The sequence below is a fragment of the Primulina huaijiensis genome, chromosome 16 (assembly GCF_012295235.1).
Source record: "Primulina huaijiensis isolate GDHJ02 chromosome 16, ASM1229523v2, whole genome shotgun sequence".
Classification (NCBI taxonomy): Eukaryota; Viridiplantae; Streptophyta; class Magnoliopsida; order Lamiales; family Gesneriaceae; genus Primulina; species Primulina huaijiensis.
In genome coordinates, this window is record NC_133321.1 from 13,826,379 (window position 1) to 13,848,101 (window position 21,723).

The 21,723-nt window shown below is 34.3% G+C and overlaps 2 protein-coding genes across 7 annotated transcripts; both read right to left on the reverse strand.

The window, feature by feature from the left end:
* Window positions 1-1,896: 1,896 nt before the first annotated feature.
* LOC140961211 (protein NLP5-like) lies at window positions 1,897-6,591 on the reverse strand. 5 transcript variants are annotated; one of them, XM_073419583.1, is made up of 5 exons: window positions 6,513-6,591; window positions 4,878-5,752; window positions 4,560-4,607; window positions 3,603-4,398; window positions 1,897-3,356 (listed from the first exon to the last, which is right to left on the reverse strand). In XM_073419583.1, exons 2-5 carry the CDS (start codon window positions 5,724-5,726, stop codon window positions 2,464-2,466), a joined length of 2,586 nt encoding a protein of 861 aa, XP_073275684.1. In that variant the 5' UTR covers window positions 5,727-5,752; window positions 6,513-6,591; the 3' UTR covers window positions 1,897-2,463. The 5 variants fall into 5 exon arrangements, with proteins under 5 accessions (XP_073275684.1, XP_073275686.1, XP_073275683.1 ...); XM_073419585.1 differs by lacking the exon at window positions 6,513-6,591 and adding an exon at window positions 6,275-6,474; XM_073419582.1 differs by lacking the exon at window positions 6,513-6,591 and adding an exon at window positions 6,159-6,474.
* Window positions 6,592-11,054: 4,463 nt separating this feature from the next.
* On the reverse strand, window positions 11,055-16,629 carry LOC140961212 (catalase isozyme 3-like). Of its 2 annotated transcripts, XM_073419586.1 has the most exons (8): window positions 16,476-16,629; window positions 16,120-16,216; window positions 15,360-15,637; window positions 12,766-13,542; window positions 12,404-12,493; window positions 11,672-11,739; window positions 11,491-11,584; window positions 11,055-11,353 (listed from the first exon to the last, which is right to left on the reverse strand). In XM_073419586.1, the coding sequence occupies exons 1-8, from the start codon at window positions 16,488-16,490 to the stop codon at window positions 11,294-11,296; spliced, it is 1,479 nt and encodes a 492-aa protein (XP_073275687.1). In that variant the 5' UTR covers window positions 16,491-16,629; the 3' UTR covers window positions 11,055-11,293. The 2 variants fall into 2 exon arrangements, with proteins under 2 accessions (XP_073275687.1, XP_073275688.1); XM_073419587.1 differs by lacking the exons at window positions 11,055-11,353; window positions 11,491-11,584 and having other exon boundaries at window positions 11,671-11,807; window positions 12,378-12,493.
* Window positions 16,630-21,723: the final 5,094 nt, after the last annotated feature.

The window sequence follows — 21,723 nt, forward strand, 5'->3', positions numbered from 1 at the left end:
TTATGCATGTTTGTATCTATGTTTGCATATCTGGTCAGGGGATACCATATAGTGAGACGTAGTTGTCAAAAGTGAGCGTATCTTGCGCTTAAACGTAAAACGCCTAGAAGCGCATGGCTTGCGCTTCGGTGTGCTTCAACTCAAAGCGCGCAAAGTGTGAGGACTAGCCGAGTGCTTGGGATAGTGGAGAGAAAATTGTACAGAGGCAACTACGGGTTTAGAACATCCATTTTCAGTTATATTCCATATCATATTTTATATTTCACTTCAATTCTTACTGCGGTTTTGTGATCAAATATCATTGCATATCAGTGGTTAATCAGTTTTTAAATGGAAAAATATAACGACAGAATCGTGTTAAACAGCTAAAACTATCAATGCTAACAGCTTTACCTGGAATGATCAAATGAAAGATAACAAGGGGCCATAGGGATTTGCAAAATCTATTTTTTGATAAACTAGAGAAAAAGATCAGTAAATTTGGTTTCATTCTTGTTACCAAAATATATTTTACAGAAAACAACCACTCCAACTTAAAGATAAAACTCTAAACCAACAAAGCACATGGTGCATGCTGATGCAGGATGCAACAAAGATGCAAAAAGCAATCAAAATTATGGCGTTCATCAAATCATTCATCTCACTTGTACACTTATTATTGTAGATGAGATGATTTTGTGTTTTGGTGTGATTTTGAAATAAAGAATGAACGAGTGTGAAATTTAGGGAAAAAAACAAAAAATTATATATCATTGCATAGGTAATCAAACATAATAATTTTTTACTCATCAAAACGTGTTTATAATTCAAAAATGGTGTTCTTTGAATTCAAATTTAGCTTGCTCTGAATTCAAAGATTGCTTGATTATTTGGCAGAGTCGACCTCTGCAACCAGATTTGACAAATAAACACCATATTATTCTCCAAACATTCAAAAAATGATTAAAAGATGCATAATTTAACAAGTTAGTTGTTGTATAAACACAATAACATTAAACAACAAACCCACCCATAAGCTTGAAATTCTTCGACTTTAACCCCGTGGGAGGAAATGCAAAACACAACGTAAAAATAATAACAATGTCAATAATAAGAGCTGTAGAACGCACACGCGCGCGCACACACACTAGACAATGCAAACGCCGATATATACGACATCAAATCCAAAACAATGTCTGCGGTCTTTATTCAATTTTCAACAAAATTATAAAATATAGATTGTGACGTAAATTTTCAATCAACTGATTTGAAGAAAGAGAGCCATTCCGATTTTGCTTCAATTCAAAAAATATTATAATGTACAATTCAAGGAAGAAGTAATAATTTCTTCAAAAAGAAAAGGAAAAAAAATTAGATTTTTTAGAATTATGGTAAAAGATCTAAAAAAAAAGAGCTAAATAAAATTTAAAATATAAGCAATATTATCTCATTTAAAAGTTTATTAACATAAATGTTGAATATATCATATAATATAACAATTACGTATTTTATATTTCCAAAAATTATCATGTTTTTAAAGTGAGATTAAATTGAGAATATTTCTTTTATGAAATAATATGAAATATTAAAATCCTAAAATCGAAAGTGCTTAAATTGGTTTGATCATCGGTCCAGTTATGAAAACATTGATGCCGCATATTCATAATATCAAACTCATATAAATTATATATTAAAGCTAAACCCTTAAGTGATATATTTATGAAGCCTATTATTTTTCGATAAATCAAATAATACATATTATTTAATGTTTAACATAGTTTAAGTATTTCTATATTAACATTTTTTTTCTTTTATTCAAATTAAATTACTTATACATTATTAAAAAAATTATTCATCCGTTCGTTGTTGATAAATAAAGATATTAATTTATTCATGCACAAGACCTAAAATCCACACTTTGAGAGAGATGATAAAATCCATTTCATCCAAATTGAAAGTATACCAAACTCACCACAAAGTTCTGTCCCTTTTACATAAACCACAACATGGTGGTAGTAAGATATATAGAAAGAAACCAAACTTTACAGTGGTGATGCTCTCAACATAGATTGAGAAATGCCATTTACTAATGAAATATAGCAAAGAGAAGTGCTGTGTGGAGTGTAATATCCTCGGCTGTAAACTGTATTATGCAATGTTCAGCATGCAGCTTCACCGAGCTTCGGCATTTCCGCATCCTTTCGAATTCTATCAACAGAGGCAGTCCCAAGATGCAGAAGGATTTCATATGTTTCCCAAAATAGTTTTAGAAAAGCTTGAAACCTTTTCACATTACAAGAAACTATTTCGCTCTGCTGTCTGCTCCCGAAAGCCTTATTATTGAACAACATACATTGTTCAGCGCGAGTCAATGCGTCATATTCTCGAGCAATAAACTCAGAAGACAAACCATTTTCAAAAGCTCACCTATATAGCAAGAATGCCAAAGTTAAAGGTACTTGCTGGTTTCGTATCGGCTGATCATCAAGAATGATCACTGCTTCCAAATGACGAACCAAAACGTGTTTGGGAATCGCCAACAAGTTGGAGCTTAATGGTGTTGCTTTGAGACGAATAACAAACATCCACACATTCCACCAAATCATCGTCGCATGTTAGCAATACCCATTCAGCATCGTCGTCCAAATACTTGAGATGGTATCCTTGGGTGTCACCCACACCAAATCTTCTGCAAATTTCTTGGTATAGATCTTCGTAATCCCAAGAACTTTGGATCCGGAATCTGATTTTTTCCTCCCCAAAACTAACTTTTACCCGTGGACCAACTCTTTCTAGAGCTTTAATGCTGCCACCTACTTGTGTTGTGGGAGGGCTATCTTCTGGTTTAACAGTCACGTAAAAAGATGTCTGGCTTTGGGATCTTTGAAGGAGCTTGGGTTCATCACTTGATAGATGTAAATTTGCATCACTTCTGGCCCTCTTGAACATGTCATCGGTGTATTCATCCTCAAAGACCGATTCTTCGTTTCGCTGAATGCTCAAAGAAAATGATGTCGGTGGTGTTCCACTGTAACAAGATCCACTTGAGCCGGAACTTTGACTGCAAGAAGTAGAAGGTGACAGAGAGGTAGCAGCTGGAGGGCTTGAAAGGAAACTTTCAGGATGTACTCCCACAGGCTGCACATGATCGGTAAATTTGAAATTCGAAAAATGGGTATTTTTCGATGTATTTGGGGATGCCAGTTCAGGAAAGTTTGAGTAGAAAGATTCAATCTGCAAGACTCCAGATGCACCCTGGACAGAGTCGATCACACGTTGGATCTTTTGTAGGGAGTGGCCAACTTTCTTGATTTTTCGAGAAGGCCAACGCTGTATTCCATGCTGCCTGCATATCCTCTTCAAAGTTGTGGGGCAAACTGTATTGAGTAAAAAGGAAAGACTACAACATTAGACACTAATCTACAAAAAGAATTGTTCTTGGCACTCCACTTTGTCTAGCATACAATCCACTTTATGTGTAAAACTTATTGATAAAGTGGAGTGCAAACAATAATAAGTGTGGCGCAAATAACAATTCTCATTTACAAATATCATCATCTTTGATATAAAAAACGTAAGGAAAAACTACTCATCACTGTAAGTGAGGACAAATTTATGCTCACCACCAAGATTCCTCGCAGCATCTTTCAGGCTACCAGCAAAATGTTGCCGAAGAACTTGCAAGGTAATAGTTTTATCAGCTTTAGTACGTTTTTTCTCTTCGCTTCTCTTTTTGTAGAATGAACTACCATCGTCAGAAGTAGATGGTTTTGTTACAAATGTGACACCTTCTCTTGAATCAGAACCAGGTCCCTGGCTGAATCTCATTGCTGGAGACATTATCAATTTTTCATCTGGCAAAGTAAGATTTTCTTGTAACTCTTTGTCTGTGACAACTCGTAAAGTCCGGCAAACATTTCGTATTATATGAGACAAAGATGTGAGCATTTTCTTCTGTTCTTCTAAATCCTTGCAATCTATAGGCAAAAAGAACTCCAATACAAAGTCAGCAGAACCTGTGCAAATACTCCTAAGCCGTATAGCAACAGCGGCTTGTAGTCCGAACATTCTTGCGTGGTGAGAAAGAGGGTACTCAGTCTTACTAAACGAGGTAATATCAGGCAAGAAACAAGGCTGATTAGTTCTAAACGCTTTACCAACGATGCCTTGATCTTTCAACAAGTGGTGCTCGGAACAAGCTTCATGAAACCCCTGAATACGGGAATCGCCTATGTAACACGCAGAATCTACAGTGGAGACACAGTTTTCTAGGTTATCATCAGAATGACGACGTCCTCCTTTACCTTGCAAGATGCACGGGACCCATGTCTGAGCCAAAGGTAATCCATGTGTTTGGCAGGCAGATTGCAGAACTTCTAAAATTTCCGGTAGTGCAGTTTGGTAAGATAGATCACTTGTCTGAAAAAAAGAACCACAAATATCAGGGCCATATCAATAGGGGTCGAACTCGACAACTGTCTTCCCTCAGACAAAAAGATTTTCAAATTTCAAAATGTTAAACTCTAAATTTCAGGAATCGCCCCTGATCGTTAACAAATATATATTATGTAGCCATCTACCTTACGATTCTGAGCCGTAGGAACTTCAGAAGTCCTGAGATCAACAGCCTATACACAAGCAAATTATTTTCTTGTCAAACAATCTAATAAAAAAAGAATTCTCTGTTGTAAGTTGAATATGCATCTAAGGATAACTTTGACTAACAGAAAGATTTTCAGCACTAATATCATACAAAAGCGACGTGAAGTTAAGTAATCGAATGTGAAATGTCTCGGATATGCAGTTTTCAGTAGCTATAGAACATGGATTCATGGAACATAGTATAATAATGCTTGGATGATGTACCAAGTGAATACAGAAAAGGCATAAAATCAAACCTCAAGAGCTTTGCAGACACTTTCTAGCTCCACTCCATATTTGTGCTTCCGTGTAGTCAAAACAACTTCGATAACACCCAAACAAGTTCGACTACCTTGTTCCATAACAGGAACTGCAAGAGTACCACAAATATCATATTTCTTTGCATCAGCAACTCTAGGATATTCGTCCCTCGTAAAGAACCGAACATCAGGAGTCCACTCAGGGATCTTATTCCGGAACACCCTACCAGGCAATCCAGCTTCTTTCGAATCTTCCTCGGTGGAAAATTGGTAACCCCTCGAAATCTCCCGGTATCGAGCAAGACTTGGGGAGTTGAGGTCGACGGAAACAAGTCTATCGTTTGTAGTCAGCACACGCTTGCCATCTCCATCTCTGTTTACAGGAACCCAAACTTGAATCAGCGCATCTTTATCCTTTGAGAAATCTTTTATATATCCAAGAGCCTGAATCAATCGGTCCGTTACGGATGTCAAAGGTCTAGGTCCGATCCACAATCTTTTTCTTGATTCAGAACCTTCAACCGCATAGTTTTCGGGCTGACAGAGAGAACCAAGGGCATCTTGAGCTTGACATATGGATACATTATCGGAGAACGATGATCTCTGTCTCTCTTCTTTCGAAGAGACCCCGCCATATTCGACAGTATTCGCTTCTAGATTCGACCATAGAAACGAAGGTTCAAAGGGTGAAATGGGAGTCGAAGCATCAAAATTCAGGAATTCCGATCCATGTGTTTCTAACCAACATCCTTCTAACAATAATTGGTCCATGTAATCCAGATCCATGAAAAAATCAGATGGAGCAGCACCAAATACCGAATTAAGGGGAGGTACATTTTCTTCCATTGCCCAATCTTCCCACACAATCACAACTGCATATCATATCCCATGTTCAACAAAATTAGCCTCCACCATAAGTAAATCCAGACAACAAATGACCAAAAAAAATACAATTAGATAACAATCAAATCAATCGAATGACCCTCTAAAGGTGTGCTCAGACATAGAACATAGGATGTGAGAAACACAAGTACAACTAACTAACTTTCAGAAGATTCTTTACAAGTGTCAAAAGACATGACTCCATCCACCAAGATTCTTGTTCCCACCATTAAAAAAACAAACAAACAAAAGGGTTTCAAAAAATAGAGAGAGACCTTCACAAACAAGACTTCAAAAGAATTATAGCCAATCCCAGAAGACAAAACCCACAAAAATGGCAAGAAAAACACCAAAAAAAGGAAACATAAGACAGAGAGAATTTGAAGAGCAACTCACTGTGTGCCAAGATTCAAAGGATATTCCAACGGTGGTTTTGGTTTTGGTTTTGGTTTTGGTTTTATTTCCCAAATCCAACCCCCCAATAATTGAAATAAATATATTAAATTTCGTACACTCAAGAAAACTTGTGGTGGCCGCCCGTGATGCAGGAATCTCAGCAACACATGTAAGCTGGTAGGGTCTCAACTCTGAAAATTGGTTCTTGTATGTACTAACAAAAAAATTTTCCCAACTTTATTTTTGAACCATGAAAGAAACCAAAGCACGAAGAAACATCGCAAACCAAGTCCCCCCCGTGTCTCTCTCTCTCCCTCAGCTGAAATACATACACATACATATATATAATATTACCTGTACACAGCAGTTCTCAGCTGATGCTTTGGATCAATCGGCACAAGCACGTAATACTCCATAAAATGATAAATATTATTGCTTCAGTTGAAAATATTATTCAATTTGTACTATAAATATAAATTTAATCAAGATTCTTGTAACATTCAAGGGCCCCACCACAACCCCCCGAAGGAATCCAGCTACGGTCAACTAGAAGAAATTAATGTATGAGTGCAAATAGAGGACTAAGTCATTGGATTTTTATTTTATTTTATTTATTTTTTTTGATCAAACTGCAGTTCTTCCTTTTAATTTTTAACAGTGAGTCTCATATGATACCATCTCACGGATCATAATATATGAGACGGGTCAACTCTTACAAAATACGACCCGTGAGACAGTCTCACACAAGTTTTTGCCAACTTTTAAATGGGTTATTTGGTTTTGGTCTGATCATACAGTATTGAATAATAAAATCTGTATTTTTTAATATTTTATTTTATTTTATTTTTCTAAATAAATTCTTTTATTGTATTGAAATAGAATTTTATTTTGTACTACACATTCCCTTTTCATAATTTTTTTTAAAAAAATGAATCAAACTCAATGATAGTTGAAATTTTAGGCAATTTTGCGAATGAGACATCTAAAAGTCGAAGTTCATTACCTCGTAAGTAACTAATTGCATAAATATTTGATTGTCTAACCTCGTAAAGATTTTCGTAGATTTTAACTTCAAAAGATCGAGTTCTTTGATATAATAACGCGAAGGTCGTATCCATAAGACTTATTTTATGGATAAAAAAACAAAATTAATAAACCATTTGATTAGTCTAGGTACTCAAACAATGATCCGAGACAAACTACTCGAGCGCGACTCGATTTCTCAACACCCTAATTGATATTGTTTGTAATTATTGATATGGATTGGAGGGATCCAAGATAAAATAAACAATAAAGGAGGAGTAAACCAAGGAAAGAAAATTTATTATAATGCAAGTTGTAAATTAAATTAAAATTAATAATTGTGTAAATTTGGTGGGCTTTGTACTTTAATGACTTTGCTTCTTCCCATTTCATTAAAATATTTTGTATGCTTTTTTTTAATACATATTTTAATGATGATGTCATCACATCAACTGGAAGAAATAATATTAATATAATGTAATATAAAAATTATAATACTATATGCAAATAATAATGTATAAAAAAATTTAAACAAATAATAATGTATAACTTTCTTGTGCGCTTGGTGTTGTAATCCACTGTACTTTTTTTTGTCTCGATGGGTAAAGAACCAAGCTAAAGTGAGAAAAATCATGTATAATGCATATCCAAATCTTGATAAATATGTCCTAGATTTATCTCGACCAAAGTAATATCAAATTTAATATATTCATTCTAATATATAAATCGAGTAAACATTGGCTGACTTCATTCTATCCCGAGGATAGGTCCAACGACTATCATCGTTCCATTTTTTATATAGGAGAGTCGAAAATCGACTACAATTACATAAAATGTGATATCATTAGATATGTAACGGACGAATCTATTCACATTAACAATTCTATGATATCAAATATTGCACAAATCTTTAGTAAATATAATTGAGGAATAGGTGTCTTGTGCGACGGTCTCACGAATATTTATCTGTGAGCAGGGGCGGAGCTATAAGTTCCATTCCCCGGGCTTTAGCCCGGGTGGTCTAATTTTTTTTTTTAAATGTATATGTAAATTTTGTATAATTTTGGAATAATATGATATTAGCCCGGGTAGATCAATTTAAAATATTATAAGATTTTAAAGTCTAAAATTCCAGCCCGGGCGGAGCCATATTTCTGGCTCCGCCACTGTCTGTGAGACGGATCAATTCTATCGATATTCACAATAAAAAGTAATATTCTTAACATAAAAAGTAATATTCTTTCATGTATGACCCAAATAAGATATTCGTCTCACAAAATATGATCTGTGATACCGTCTCACACAAGTTTTTTCCATAATTGAGAAAGACTCGAGTGGATTAGCTAATCAATGATCATTTTTCATAATAATGAATATATAAGTGTGAACATGGGCAACTTTTTTTTTTGGCAAATTGCTTACTTGTAATGCCATTTTTAGGTCAAAATATTGCCCTAGGAAAAAATAATCTACTATAAATCAATGATTGTGATTGAATCGAATTGAATATTTAATTTAAAAATGAAATTGAATCTGAAGGATACTCGTATATATATTAAGCTTGAGTTGGGAGATAGACTTGCAATTAAGTTTATTAAACTTTGGTTCGATTGATTAGCTCATATACTAATTTTGTCAAACAAATTTTTTAATGGAATTTCTCATTATATTTAATATGTTTTATATGTAGAATACTTATGTGCTTAAAATTCAAATGATATTTATTTGTGTTCGGTAACACTTGCAGATTTTAATAAAGCCGCAAGTGTTCGAAACAAGATAATATATCGGATTGACTTCTCTTAATATGAAAAATAATATTATAAAAACATTTTTAATTTCTAAGCGTAAAATTCAAATGATATTTATTTGTGTTTGATAACACTTGCAGATTTTAATAAAGTATATTGGATTTGACTTCTTTAAATATGAAAAATAATATTATAAAAACATTTATATATATATGTATATATTTAATATCCTTGTAATTTTTAATCCGTTGAATTCAATTATCTTTAACAGTCAAATGTATAAACAGATTTTCAAATCATAACTCTGACCATGTGTGCCTAAAACTCTGATTATTTGCAAGTAAAATCATGTACTTGCTATTATTTTTACTAGTTTTTTTTTGTATTTTGTCATTAATAATAAATTTATTTGGTGTGCGAAATTGCCGTATTTTCATTAGTGTTGGTCTCTTGTGAGACGGTATCACGAATCTTTATATGTGAGATAGGTCAACCCTATCGATATTCACAATAAAAAGTAATACTCTTAGGCATTAGCATAAAAAGTAATACTTTTCATGGATGACCCAAATAAGACATCCGTCTCATTAAATACGACCCGTGAGATCGTATCACACAAGTTTTTATCTTTTCGGCAAAAACTAGTGTGAGACAGTCCCATGGGTCATATTTTGTGAGACGGATCTCTTATTTGAGTCATTTATGAAAAAATATTATTTTTTATATTAATAATATGACATTCTATTGTGAATATGTCGATAATGTGGTCCTCAGCAATTTATGGGAAAGAATCAACGAAAGATAACTTAAAGTTAATAATGGACGCCGAACAGAATCTCTCCGACTAAACATGCCATAATCATGTAGCTTGTACCTCAATGTTCACATCTACTGCACTTGTACATTATTCTTTATTCTGAAAACCTACTCTAAACACTACATATTCTGTCCATACATATGTACAAATTTCGAGATACTTCTAGGAGCACATTTCTCGAATGTTAAAAGACGATTGATATTTCACATGTGAGCATTGCACAACAAGAATTTCTTGCCTAAAATCTTTATATATATTAGTGTATCGACGCACGCGTTACATGTTTATACAATATTTTTTATAAGTCATTTGGTTTATGTTTAAATGAGGATCAAAATGTAACAATAAGAAATAGTGAAGGATTATACTGTAGTTTTGATATATAAATTAAAAAATAAATAGAAAATAGAGACAAAAAAAGAGCAAAGTAGGATTGATGCTTATGAAACAAAAGCTCTATCCACTAAGCTACATGTGACTTGCATTAAATTTTTATTGTTATATATAATTATTAAAACAGACCCTGACACAAAAAATCAGTTACTCTAAAAGTCTCAAATTTAATAATATAGTATAGATGTGTGTGTGGGAGAATTAAATGTCCATGATAAATTAATAGTTCTGTGTATAAAAAGAAATTAATGTGCAGCTTGGAGCCCAAACACGATCTAGACGTTGAAAGAGAAATGATATATCGGGGATAACGAAACATTTTATAGGGGAAATATCCTAAATCAAGATTCTCGTTGCATTGATCTTGGTTATTTTTCATTTAAAAAACTCGGTAATTTAATATTGATTTAGAAAAATATTAGCTATTTTATCTGTAATTTACAAATTTCGTCGAATTTTTTTGAAGGAAATTTATAAAATAACATATCGCATTGCATCAGGTAAAAAAATGTATGAAAGACAGTTAAATTTTCTTTCTTAAAAAGAGTACACAAAAATTGAGAACCATTTCTCCCCGCACCAATTGACATTATGCAAAGTGAGATACATCATTTTCTAAAGGAAGATTTTGCAGACAGAATATTATCCATCGACAGATCTATCTCCTACTTGAGGAATAAGAACCATTTGATATGGTTAACCTCAAGACATTAGCCCCAAATATAGCACAGCACATGGAAGCAGAGGCGGACACACATGCCCTCGTACCCGGCCCAATTAAATTTTGGAATAATATGATATTAACTCGGATAGATCAATTTAAAATATTAAAAAATTCTAGAGTTTAAAATCCTAACCCGGACATAGCCATATTTCTGACTCGTGCATGGAAGGCAGCATAGGGCAGAGGAGTGAAGCACAATAAACATTTAACAAGACAGAATACAACTCTCACGCGTAGAATAGAATCCCAATTTATTGAAACATCAGATATTCTGATGATATGACACACAACAGAGAGGTTTGCTTGCATTACATATATATTACACACAACAGAGAGGTTTGCTTCATTACATATAATACATAACAGAGATCATCGACAGACTTCCATCCACTTTATGCATCAAAATCATCCCTTCCATGCCATAACTCTACATCGTTGGCCTCACGTTAAGACGGGAGGCAAGTTTCTGACCGAGAGATTTGTCGGCCTGTGGCAGCATATCAAACCAGGTAAGTGCCCAACAATTCATGGCAGAACAGAACCGACTAATGAATAGCAAGATTACTAGACCGAATCTCAGTTGTAATCACTAACGTAAACACTAATAATGCACATGAAACATACCTGAGTCCAGTATGAAACCCAAATACTGCGTATCTCATGAGTGAGACGGGGATCAGATAGTGCATTAACCCATCGGCGGATAAATCTTTCTTGCCTGGATAGAAAGACGTGATTACTGATTAACATGAACTAAATTTTCACGTACTCAAGACTACACCTTACGCAAAGAGGATATGAGTACCTGTCTGGGTCAAAGGAGCGGTATCTCTCCCCAGGTTGCTTAAAGTCGTTTTCCTTGGGAATGCGAACCTGCATTAATGGGTTAAGAGGACAATGTGAGATGTATTTGGTTACTCATTCTTCACTATAATGATACTGATTCAGTTGATCGTTTAATCGGACATACTCAAGACATTCCAATCCACAAAGGCATGTATACCAGGGAATTCGTATTACGATGAGGACTGAAAAATATAACCCTTGTGGATGGATGGATACCTCATACCTTTCAGGAAATTATCTTTGAAATGTTGACCAAGCAAACAAATTATGTTCGTCCCTTGTTTAGACAAACACACTTCAGAAAAGTAGATTTCATAACTTTCAATAGTGAGCAGATTTTTTCTGTTATCTAATATTTAGAAATCGAAGACAATAGTGAAGGAGAGCTTGAAGTCTGATCCTTGGCTTGTCGTGATAATTCCCATTATCCACCGAGCTTCGTCAGAAAGAAGACGAAGACAAACATGAAAATATAATGCACGTACATTTTATTTATATATATATGATGATGCTTAAAAATCGAACTCTCCTCTGTGAACCCCAACCTGATTCTAGAATCCAACCAAAAGGCGGCTTGTCCCATTTCATTTAATTTTTTGCAACACCAAACCATGAAGCACTTTATAAGTCACAAAAGAAATTAAAGAACAAAACGTTAAAGGAAAGATTCGAGCAAACTGAGAAGATATACCCTCTCCCGCTTCCCTGACAGCACCGCCGAAGGAATGGGGAACCTTTCAGCATGACGACAAGGATCGTACCTTGATGGGAGATAGTTTACCTGAAACAAGCCAGAATATCCGATCATACATCTGAACAAAGTGATTGAGGAACAAGTCAAAGGCGCTGTGCCACTTAAATCAAGTTGACCAGAGTTTGGAATGTTAAAAAAGGTAATTGAAACCCCCTGTTCTTCATAGAGGGTATGCGAATAAAGGAGTAGGAATGAGTCTCAAGAAGCCGCATAATAAAAGAGGATTATAATGAAGCAGAAAGTGAATTCAACAGTAAAAATTCCGATTTTTAGACTGACCAAACACTAAAGCATCATACCTCCTCATCCCGGTGCATGAAGTTCATGAAACCGTCATGGTGATTGTTGTGATGGGCAAATTTAGGGGCATTAACTGGAAGCTGCATATAGTTTGGCCCAAGACGGTGCCTCTGAGTATCGCCATAAGCAAATGTCCTCAATTGAAGTAGCTTGTCATCAGAATAGTAAATTCCAGGGACAACAAAAGCAGGGTTAAATGCAAGCTGTTCATTCTCTGCAAAGAAATTATCGATGTTCTTGTTCAACACCAGTCGCCCAACAGGCTGCAAGGGTAGGATGTCCTCAGGCCAAGTCTTGGTCATATCGAGTGGATCAAAGTCGAATCTGTCTTCATGATCAGGATCCATGATCTGGATAAAAAATTTCCACTCTGGATAGTTGCCAGCTGCAATTGAATCATAGAGATCCTGGGTGGCGTGGCTGTGGTTAGCTCCTCCAACCTTAATAGCATCTTCCTCCAATAGACACTTCACTCCACAAGTGGGCTTCCAATGAAATTTCACATAGTGTACTTTTCCGGCCTTGTTGATCAGAGTATAAGTATTAACACCAAAGCCTTCCATGTGCCTGTAATCTTGTGGAACGCCCACATCATCATAGAAGAAGGAGAACGTACTCAAACTCTCCGGATGGTGGGAGAGGAAGTCCAGGATTCTCCAGTTCTCCTGAATGTGGGACTTTGGATTGGGTTTGAATGCATGAATCACGTCTGGGAATTTCATTCCTTCACGAATAAAAAAGACAGGGAAGTTGTTTCCCACCAAATCAAAGTTCCCCTGCACCAATTAAAACAAAATGACAAAAATCAATTATCCAAGTGTTAAGAAATTTAGCAATACTTTTCCCCCAATTACTTCAGCGTCTTAACAATTCCATAGTTTAAAGTACTCTAGGGAAAATCTCAGTATTCCGTTTCAATAATTTAAAAAAAAAAAAAAACTACTAATATTCTACTTCTGAAAATAAACTCTTATTTTCAAATGTACACCTTTCCACATGGTAATATCCAATTAATACTACTTACAACCACCATATAAGGGGAAAATTTGTAAAATCAAAACAATAATCTCTCTTCCCACATCCAAGCTAATTCAAAGTCATAAGTTCATATATGGGTGGGTGGAAGTAAAAAGGTAATCAAAAAAATAAGGGTTCAAGTATGGTAGATATCCATTTAAATTGATGGTTAAAACCCATCACATTAAAATATATAAAAAAAAATTAGAATAATGTTAAAAATATAACCAATATATCGTGAAATTTTGTATTCATTCAATATATAATGAGATTTTGACAAATTAAATTTTTGTATTTAATTTTGTGTGTTATACAAATATCGATGTACATGTAATATCAATCAAAAAATTATATGATAGCTTCTAAGGTCATCTCCAACCCTTAATTATATTATTGTGCAAGTTTTACACTGAAATAGTTGAATTTTTTCACAACATCAAACATCCTACTCATTTACTTCAAATCTTATCCCAAAAATAATATTTTAAAAATATTTTTTTTATTTTACATATATTATTCGTTATATTTTATATTTATATTTGTGTTAAAATTAACATTTTTAATAGTTAAATTGTATTTTTACAAATTGTATTATTTCTTTAGAATTTTCATTGTATTTTACTATTATATTATTTATAAATAATTAAATCAAACCATTAATTAAATGTTTTTAATTAATATAAATAAAATTATTTAAAAATCTATTTTTATGATTAAATATATAATTAATAAAATAATAAAATAAATATTATACTATTATTTAAATAATATTTACTTATAATCTTTAATTTAATACAAATATTTATGATAAACTAGTATGATGATGTCCTTATACAATATTATTTTATAATTTATTTTGTTTATATTTATTTAAATGAAATCAAAATTCATTTATTATAAAAAATATGAAGAGGCTATACTGCTTTAATATATAAATTTAAAAAAATAAGAAAAAGAAAGGAAAAAAAGTGAAAGTAAGAATTCAACCTAAACGTAACGTTTGATAAACAAACTTTTATACACTGAGCTAGCTCAATTGGTACCAAACTTATGCTGAGTATCTATATATCCATGTAATCTCAGGTTCGAGTCTGGGAAGACACAAACTCCAGTGCATGGGCTGGAGAGTTTTATAAGTAACCCATACGACGCCTATAGAAAGCCCGGGAGGAAGAGTTCCATAGATGGCCAAGGCCCATAGAACAGAACCCAAGATCGGGATAGCCTTGGGTCGATTGAGGCGGTGGACCGTATGAGCGATCCACTTTACCTATAATGGATCGTTACAATAAAAGAAACTTGTTTTAAAATTTTAATACTTTATTAATATATATATATATATAATTATTAAATCACATCATGTCTCTAATTTAATAATATACTATAGATAAAAAAAAATTGAATTAAATTAAAATAAATAATAAATAATAAATAATAATAATAAATAATAAATAAATAAATAGGAGCTCTGAGCCAAATTCGGAAGAACATCTCCCTGCACCAAAATGGTGTTTGCAGGGTTGGAGATGCTCTATATACCAAATTTCCTCGATAAAATGAAAAATCCTGATATTACCTCTCTGGTGTAAAATTTCGTCGCAAAGCCTCTGGGATCCCTGATGGTTTCAGGGCTTCCTCGTTCATGGATGACAGTGGAGAATCGAACAATAACAGATGTCTGAACTCCTGGAGCCCGGAGGAAATCAGCACATGTAAGGTGAGTAATATCATGAGTGACCTCAAAAAAGCCCTTGGCACTGGCACCTCTAGCATGGACAACACGTTCTGGGATCCTCTCACGATCAAAATTAGCCAATTTCTCCACCACATGGTAATCTTCGAGGAGGATTGGGCCTGACAAGTTGGTTTCGCATTAAGACAACAAAAATCTCAGGTTTCACCTCTGCTATGTACACGGGTACATATGATCTCTACGTATATATAATTGCACCATGCAACCAAGCTCGAAAATTCAAACTATACAATCAGATATCTCCATAATTTCAAGCAAAATAAACAGACTGCAGAGCTTGCGAATTATAATATAAATTCACATGGTCAAGATGGAAAAAATCATTCACTTCTGGAAGAACTTGTCTCAGAATTAGGTGAAAAGAACAAGGCCCCTTTCAAAACATCAAGGCATGACAATGAAATTAGAGTGCTCTCAGAGTTGATGCACACGTTTGCAAGCGGTAGACTAAACAGACTATCAAGATGTGCCGTAAGATAACCTAAGATTTAGTATCGAAACAGAAACAGAAACAAAAACAAAACAAAACTAACACAAACAAGGATGAACCCAAAAGGCTACTTGAGCGAAAACAAAGAAGTACCTCGAGCTCCGACAGTCAAGGAGTTGTCATTATCCCACACCGGGAGTCCAGAATTCGTGGTCATGAAAGGTGTATTGAAAGTACTGGACGGACGGAACTGGACAAACAACACATCAACGATTAAAAATCAACCAAAAACAAAAAAAAAAAACCTCACTAACAACGCCACCACATCTCGTGCAGTAAACAAAAGATCATCTCAACCCAACTCTATCCCCAACCCATTCCAAACAAAGGTTTGCAATACAATCACATGATCATGAGTAACCCAACAATTTCCATAAATGTCGAAGATCAAAATTCAACATTAGGAAAATCGAAACGAAATCAAACAATGAATTTTCGAAAAGCAGCACCTTGTACGGATCCATGGTAACGGATAGAGATCAGGGACAGTGTGTCGCTGTGTTTCACGGGGTACGTGGTCTGAAGAGACGAGAGGGAGAGTGTGTATGGAACGGGCAATCATGGGATTATGTATTTATAGTTATAAATAAATAATAAATAATATTATCCACAATCAACGTAAATATTATTACTCATTTTTATTTTTATATATATATAATATAATATTAATATAATTCAAAAAATTCAAAAAGTTTTTTTTATTATAATAATAATAATTATTATTATTTTGAGTAAATTTGTTACGTCCCAAATGTATGGTCACAAATATTAGTATTATTATTATTATTATTATTATATTTTTCATAAATTTGTTTATTGTTTATATAATGTTGTCATTGTCTTAATTACTTTTGAATTAATGAATTTGATTTCTTGATTGTTTAGTGTACTCGAGGAATTTTAGATTTTGTCGAAATTTTTATTCATCTTTTTCGCATTTTTTGGACATTATAATTCATCAATCAATACGTGATAACAATATATATGAGTTGTAAAAATATATATTTTTTCCAACTACATGAGGAGCATATGATAAATATGATATGTAAGGTCCAAAAATTCGGTTACGTAAACAACATGTATGAAAATTATTAAATGACTAAATTAATTTAATATTTTTGAAAGCATGAATGATATATTTTGATTGACTTAATGAGTAATTGTGTAATTTTTCTTGATTTCATAATTTAAATATTTTCAGACAAATATAAGTGGTTGGCCGGAGATGGAGGACCGGAGACGATTAATGTATTAAATATTTAAAAGATAAATTTTTATTTTTAGTAAAGAAATATTTATTTTAAATAATTTAAGACTTTTTGCATTTTTTAATGTCAAATTTAAATGAATTAGTGGGAAATTTTATTTAATTTATATGAGATTTTTGGAAATAGGTATTTTCAAATCTTTTAATTGAGCCATAGTAATTTTATTAATCTTAATGGGCCTAATTTATTAATTAAAAACTAAAGTTGATTAAGCACATCAATTAAGTGATTAAAAATATTTTTTTATTATTTATTTAAAAAATAAATAAAAGAGTCCTAACCCTAAACACACACACAAAAATTCATGTACAAGGTGTAAAGGGGCCGAACAAGGGACTTGCAAAGGGAATTTTCGAAAAAAAATTTCTCTTTCGTTCTTCGATTTTCTCTCTCTTTCTTCCTTCCAGCAACGATCACCCGATTCTCTTGCATTTCAAGGTGGGTTTTTGTCGAGGAAAAATGGTAGAAATCATCTTTCGTTCGTCATCGACGTTCTACCGCTTCGATATTCGTATTTCGAGTGTTTTAAACGCAAAAGCACGTTCTAGAGCTTCTTTTTGCAACATTCAAACCACATTATGCATGCTTATGATCTCTTGAACGAATACTGTAAGGCCCGAGAATTTGGTTATTATAATCGGACATGATTGGTTGATAATTGATGTGTTATTAGAGGTATTGTATCGGACCGAAAAAGACGAGAAAATATACCAAATGTGTGCGAAGCCGGCAGAGGACCTCGCGCATGTGCGCGAGAAAGGGCGCGCATATGCGTGAGGAGGTGTGCTTCAAAATGTTAAGTCCAGAGAACCTCGCGCATATGCGCGGAAGAAGGGCGCGCATATGCGCGAGCTGTCAAAAAGAGAAATTCCGAGACCCGTAGGTCTCGCGCATATGCGCGAGAAGAAGGCGCGCATATGCGCGAGATGATGAATTCGGAAATGCCGAGACCGTAGGTCTCGCGCATATGCGCCGGTTGAGGTCGCGCATATGCGCGAGACGTGCAGAATGAAAAATAAGCCAAGTGTCTTTGCCATGCAATATATGTGCTGAGTCTTCATTTCTTCACTCCTTCAGCAGATGGAAATCGAGAACACCTCCATGGAAGTCCCAAGAATGCTCTTAGAACTTAGCTTGTACAAGATCTAACCACCCGAATTTCGATCCGAATTCATTTCCGTACTCGTCTCATCAAAGGCTTCAAGGGGATGTAAGTTTCATTCATTTCCTGCATGATTTGAGATAGTGATGTTGGGGAAATTGTGAGTTACACTAGATTATGTGTTCTTGTGATATAAGAGATTGTATAATTGAAACCGGATCGAAGAAATGGTACCGTATGCATTTGTTATGAATTTCAGCATATATTGATTGAATTGAATAGATTTTTGACATGCTGGAATTAGAATTGTGATGATATGGTATTGGTTATGCATTGTTGAGAGTTGGTTATTGTTGAGTTGACGAAGACATCGAGTTTACGTCGTTATGCCGTCAAAATTATCTCGAGATTGAGTATCCCACTTCACATATATTATTTTGAGTTAGAAGTTGATATGGTGCATTGTATATATGTCATTTCAGATTGGGTTTGACAGATTCGATATCAAGAATACGAGACTTCGACTTCTACGAACGACAAGAAAGATATAATTCATGTTGGTTCGGGAAGATACAACTCGAGTTAGATTTGATTCGAGTTTCCCAAAATCACATACTAGATTTCTATATCTTGCTATGCTTGTGCTTTATTTTGATTTATGTATAAGCATTGAGATAGGAGAGTCATTGGCAGAATTGCCAAGTTCTAGACGTTCGGTGGTATCGAAGCATAGGAGAAGAGCGACTCCGGTTGTAGATATTCGATACAGACAGGGCCGAAGTCTAGGAATAAGACGTACCGCCACCACGATTGGGAGGGTAGGTGGGAGACTTGTTACGTCTTATTCACACCGGGATCTCTGGATTAGATATGAATTGAATCAAAGATATGAGTTTGATTTAGATTGCTTGACTTATTATGATTATGTTTCATATACTATAAGATGTATTGTTGTTGATTTCACTCATGATAGTATGTTCATGATTTATATTGTGTATATGCATGTATACATGTTTTATACTGGGATTTGTTCTCACCCGAGTATCCGGCTGTTGTTGTGTCTGTATGTGTGCATGACAACAGGTGGAACAGGATCAGGGTCACGCAGAGGATGAGGGAATGAGTTAGCGTGGAGATTTCGGGCGTAGCAGATGAACTAGGAATGTTTACATGTGACATGTAGTTGTGGTAAACTCTAGTTGTATTATGGAAAGGGAATAAGACATGTATTTACCTTTGTTGAAATAAGATAAAGAATGTTGTTTGTGTATGATTTTATACACCTGTTTTTGATATTAAAAGCAAAATTTTGACCCACATTTTCTAGCAAATATTCACTTAATCCCAAAAATAGTTGAGTTAGAGCCCGGGTCCCCACAAATGCACATGATGATCAAGTTTTATTAATGTTTTGAATAATTTATTTTAAAGTTTTGAAGTTTTTATCGAACGTTTGAGTAGCGTTATGATTCCTAGGGACTCGCTGCTATTAAAGGAAATGAAGATGATGTTTAGAAGTCCAAAAGGGAGTCTCATACAGGTTAGAAAAGGGCTGGAAGGAGAGGGAAAAGCGTCGAACCTTGGTTAGGGTGTATGGCATGTGTTGTTCGTTTTGGCACTCACGAGGGGTGGCCGCGTGCGGGCTGTCCAACTGTGATCAAGCCCTTGTGTTGGGTCGATTCATGGTCCTAAAGAGTTCTAGCATAGTTGGAGACAAGGTAAAACGATAGTCGTGGATCGGTGGTGGGTGGGAGGGCCGATTGTCATGGATGAAGGTCAAGAGTTCAGAGGGTCAAGGCTGGTCTTGTGTGGGTTAGACCGTGGCTCACGACGGTGGACTAGGGTCTAGTAAGTCGGGGTTCGAGTTTGGGAAAAAGTTATTAAGTTTTGAGTTAAATCGGATCATGAAATAGAATTACGGTTTAGCGATTAAGTTGAATAAATTGACGGGCGAAAGTTTACATCTAAGAAAAATTATTAGAAATAAAAAAATGAGGTTTTATGATGGTTCGTGATAGGCTCGAGTCAAGAAACGTAAGAAAAAGTCAAAAACGAGAAGTTCCGGGTCCAAGAGTAAAATGATCATTTTACTTCTCGGGTAGTTCGAATGTCATGGCAGTGTCCCGAGAGGTCATAATACATGTTAAATGATTATAGTGAATTTATGATATTTTTACAATGATGCTACAGTTGAGCGATTTTCTCGAAAATGTTTATTTTACGATTTTGGAGGATATGATATGTTATTATTAAAAGGAAAGGAAAAATATTTTGAAAGATGTGAATTGACTGTGACTCAGATGATTTGTGGAGGATCCATCTTAAGAAAAGACGGTGAACTTACTTTATTTTAGGCCACGACCTAGTGACGAGAGTTGCTAACGCCTCGCCAGCATGTCCACGGTTTATAGATTGATCAATCGAACATAGGATAAATGATAATGACTTTCAAGAATCAAACTTAACTAAAATGATTTATGATATTATGTGCTTAAATGATTTATGAAATTTTTTTTATGTTTACGAATTTTTATGCCAACTTATTTTATTAAAAGTATCCTTTTAAGGATGTATGTGCATGTATATGTATTACTCATTACATATGGTTTAGACGTGCTGAGTAGTTAGATTTACCAAGTTTGAATGATCGCAGGTGAGGATAATGTTGAGGGAAACTCAGACGCTTGAGTGAATCGAGCATGATAATACACTCCCGAAGACCTTACGTTTTCCGCAATATTATGATAATCAGACAGTATAATAAATGGAGAGATTTTATAATCATAGAATAATCTAACTTATTTTAAACGATACTTAAACGTTTGTGAAAAATAACAAGTATGTTTTAGACGGTGAGATTTTGAAATATTATGCAGTGAATTTTTATTTTTATATTTTTTTTATGAACCATAGTATTTTCTTTTTCGAAAAATACCATAAATTATTATCTATTTATTATTACTAATAATAATAATAATAGTATAATATAATCATAATAATAAATAATAAATAATGGAGGTGTGGGCTTCCTTATCCAAGTTTTGGAGTTTATCCCGTCGGTCAAGTGTGGGTGCCCACCCACTTGGTTGCTTTTGTCTGGCGTTCAATTATTTCCACGTTCACTTGGCCCATCCCACGTGATATTTATATATATATTTTTGACAAAAATTTTTGTGAGATTGTCTCACGGATCGTATTTGTGAGACAGATCTTTTATTTGGGTTATCCATGAAAAAGTATTACTTTTTATGCTAATAGTATTACTTTTTATTGTAAATATGGGTAAGGTTGACCCGTCTCACAGATTAAGATCCGTGAGACGGTCTG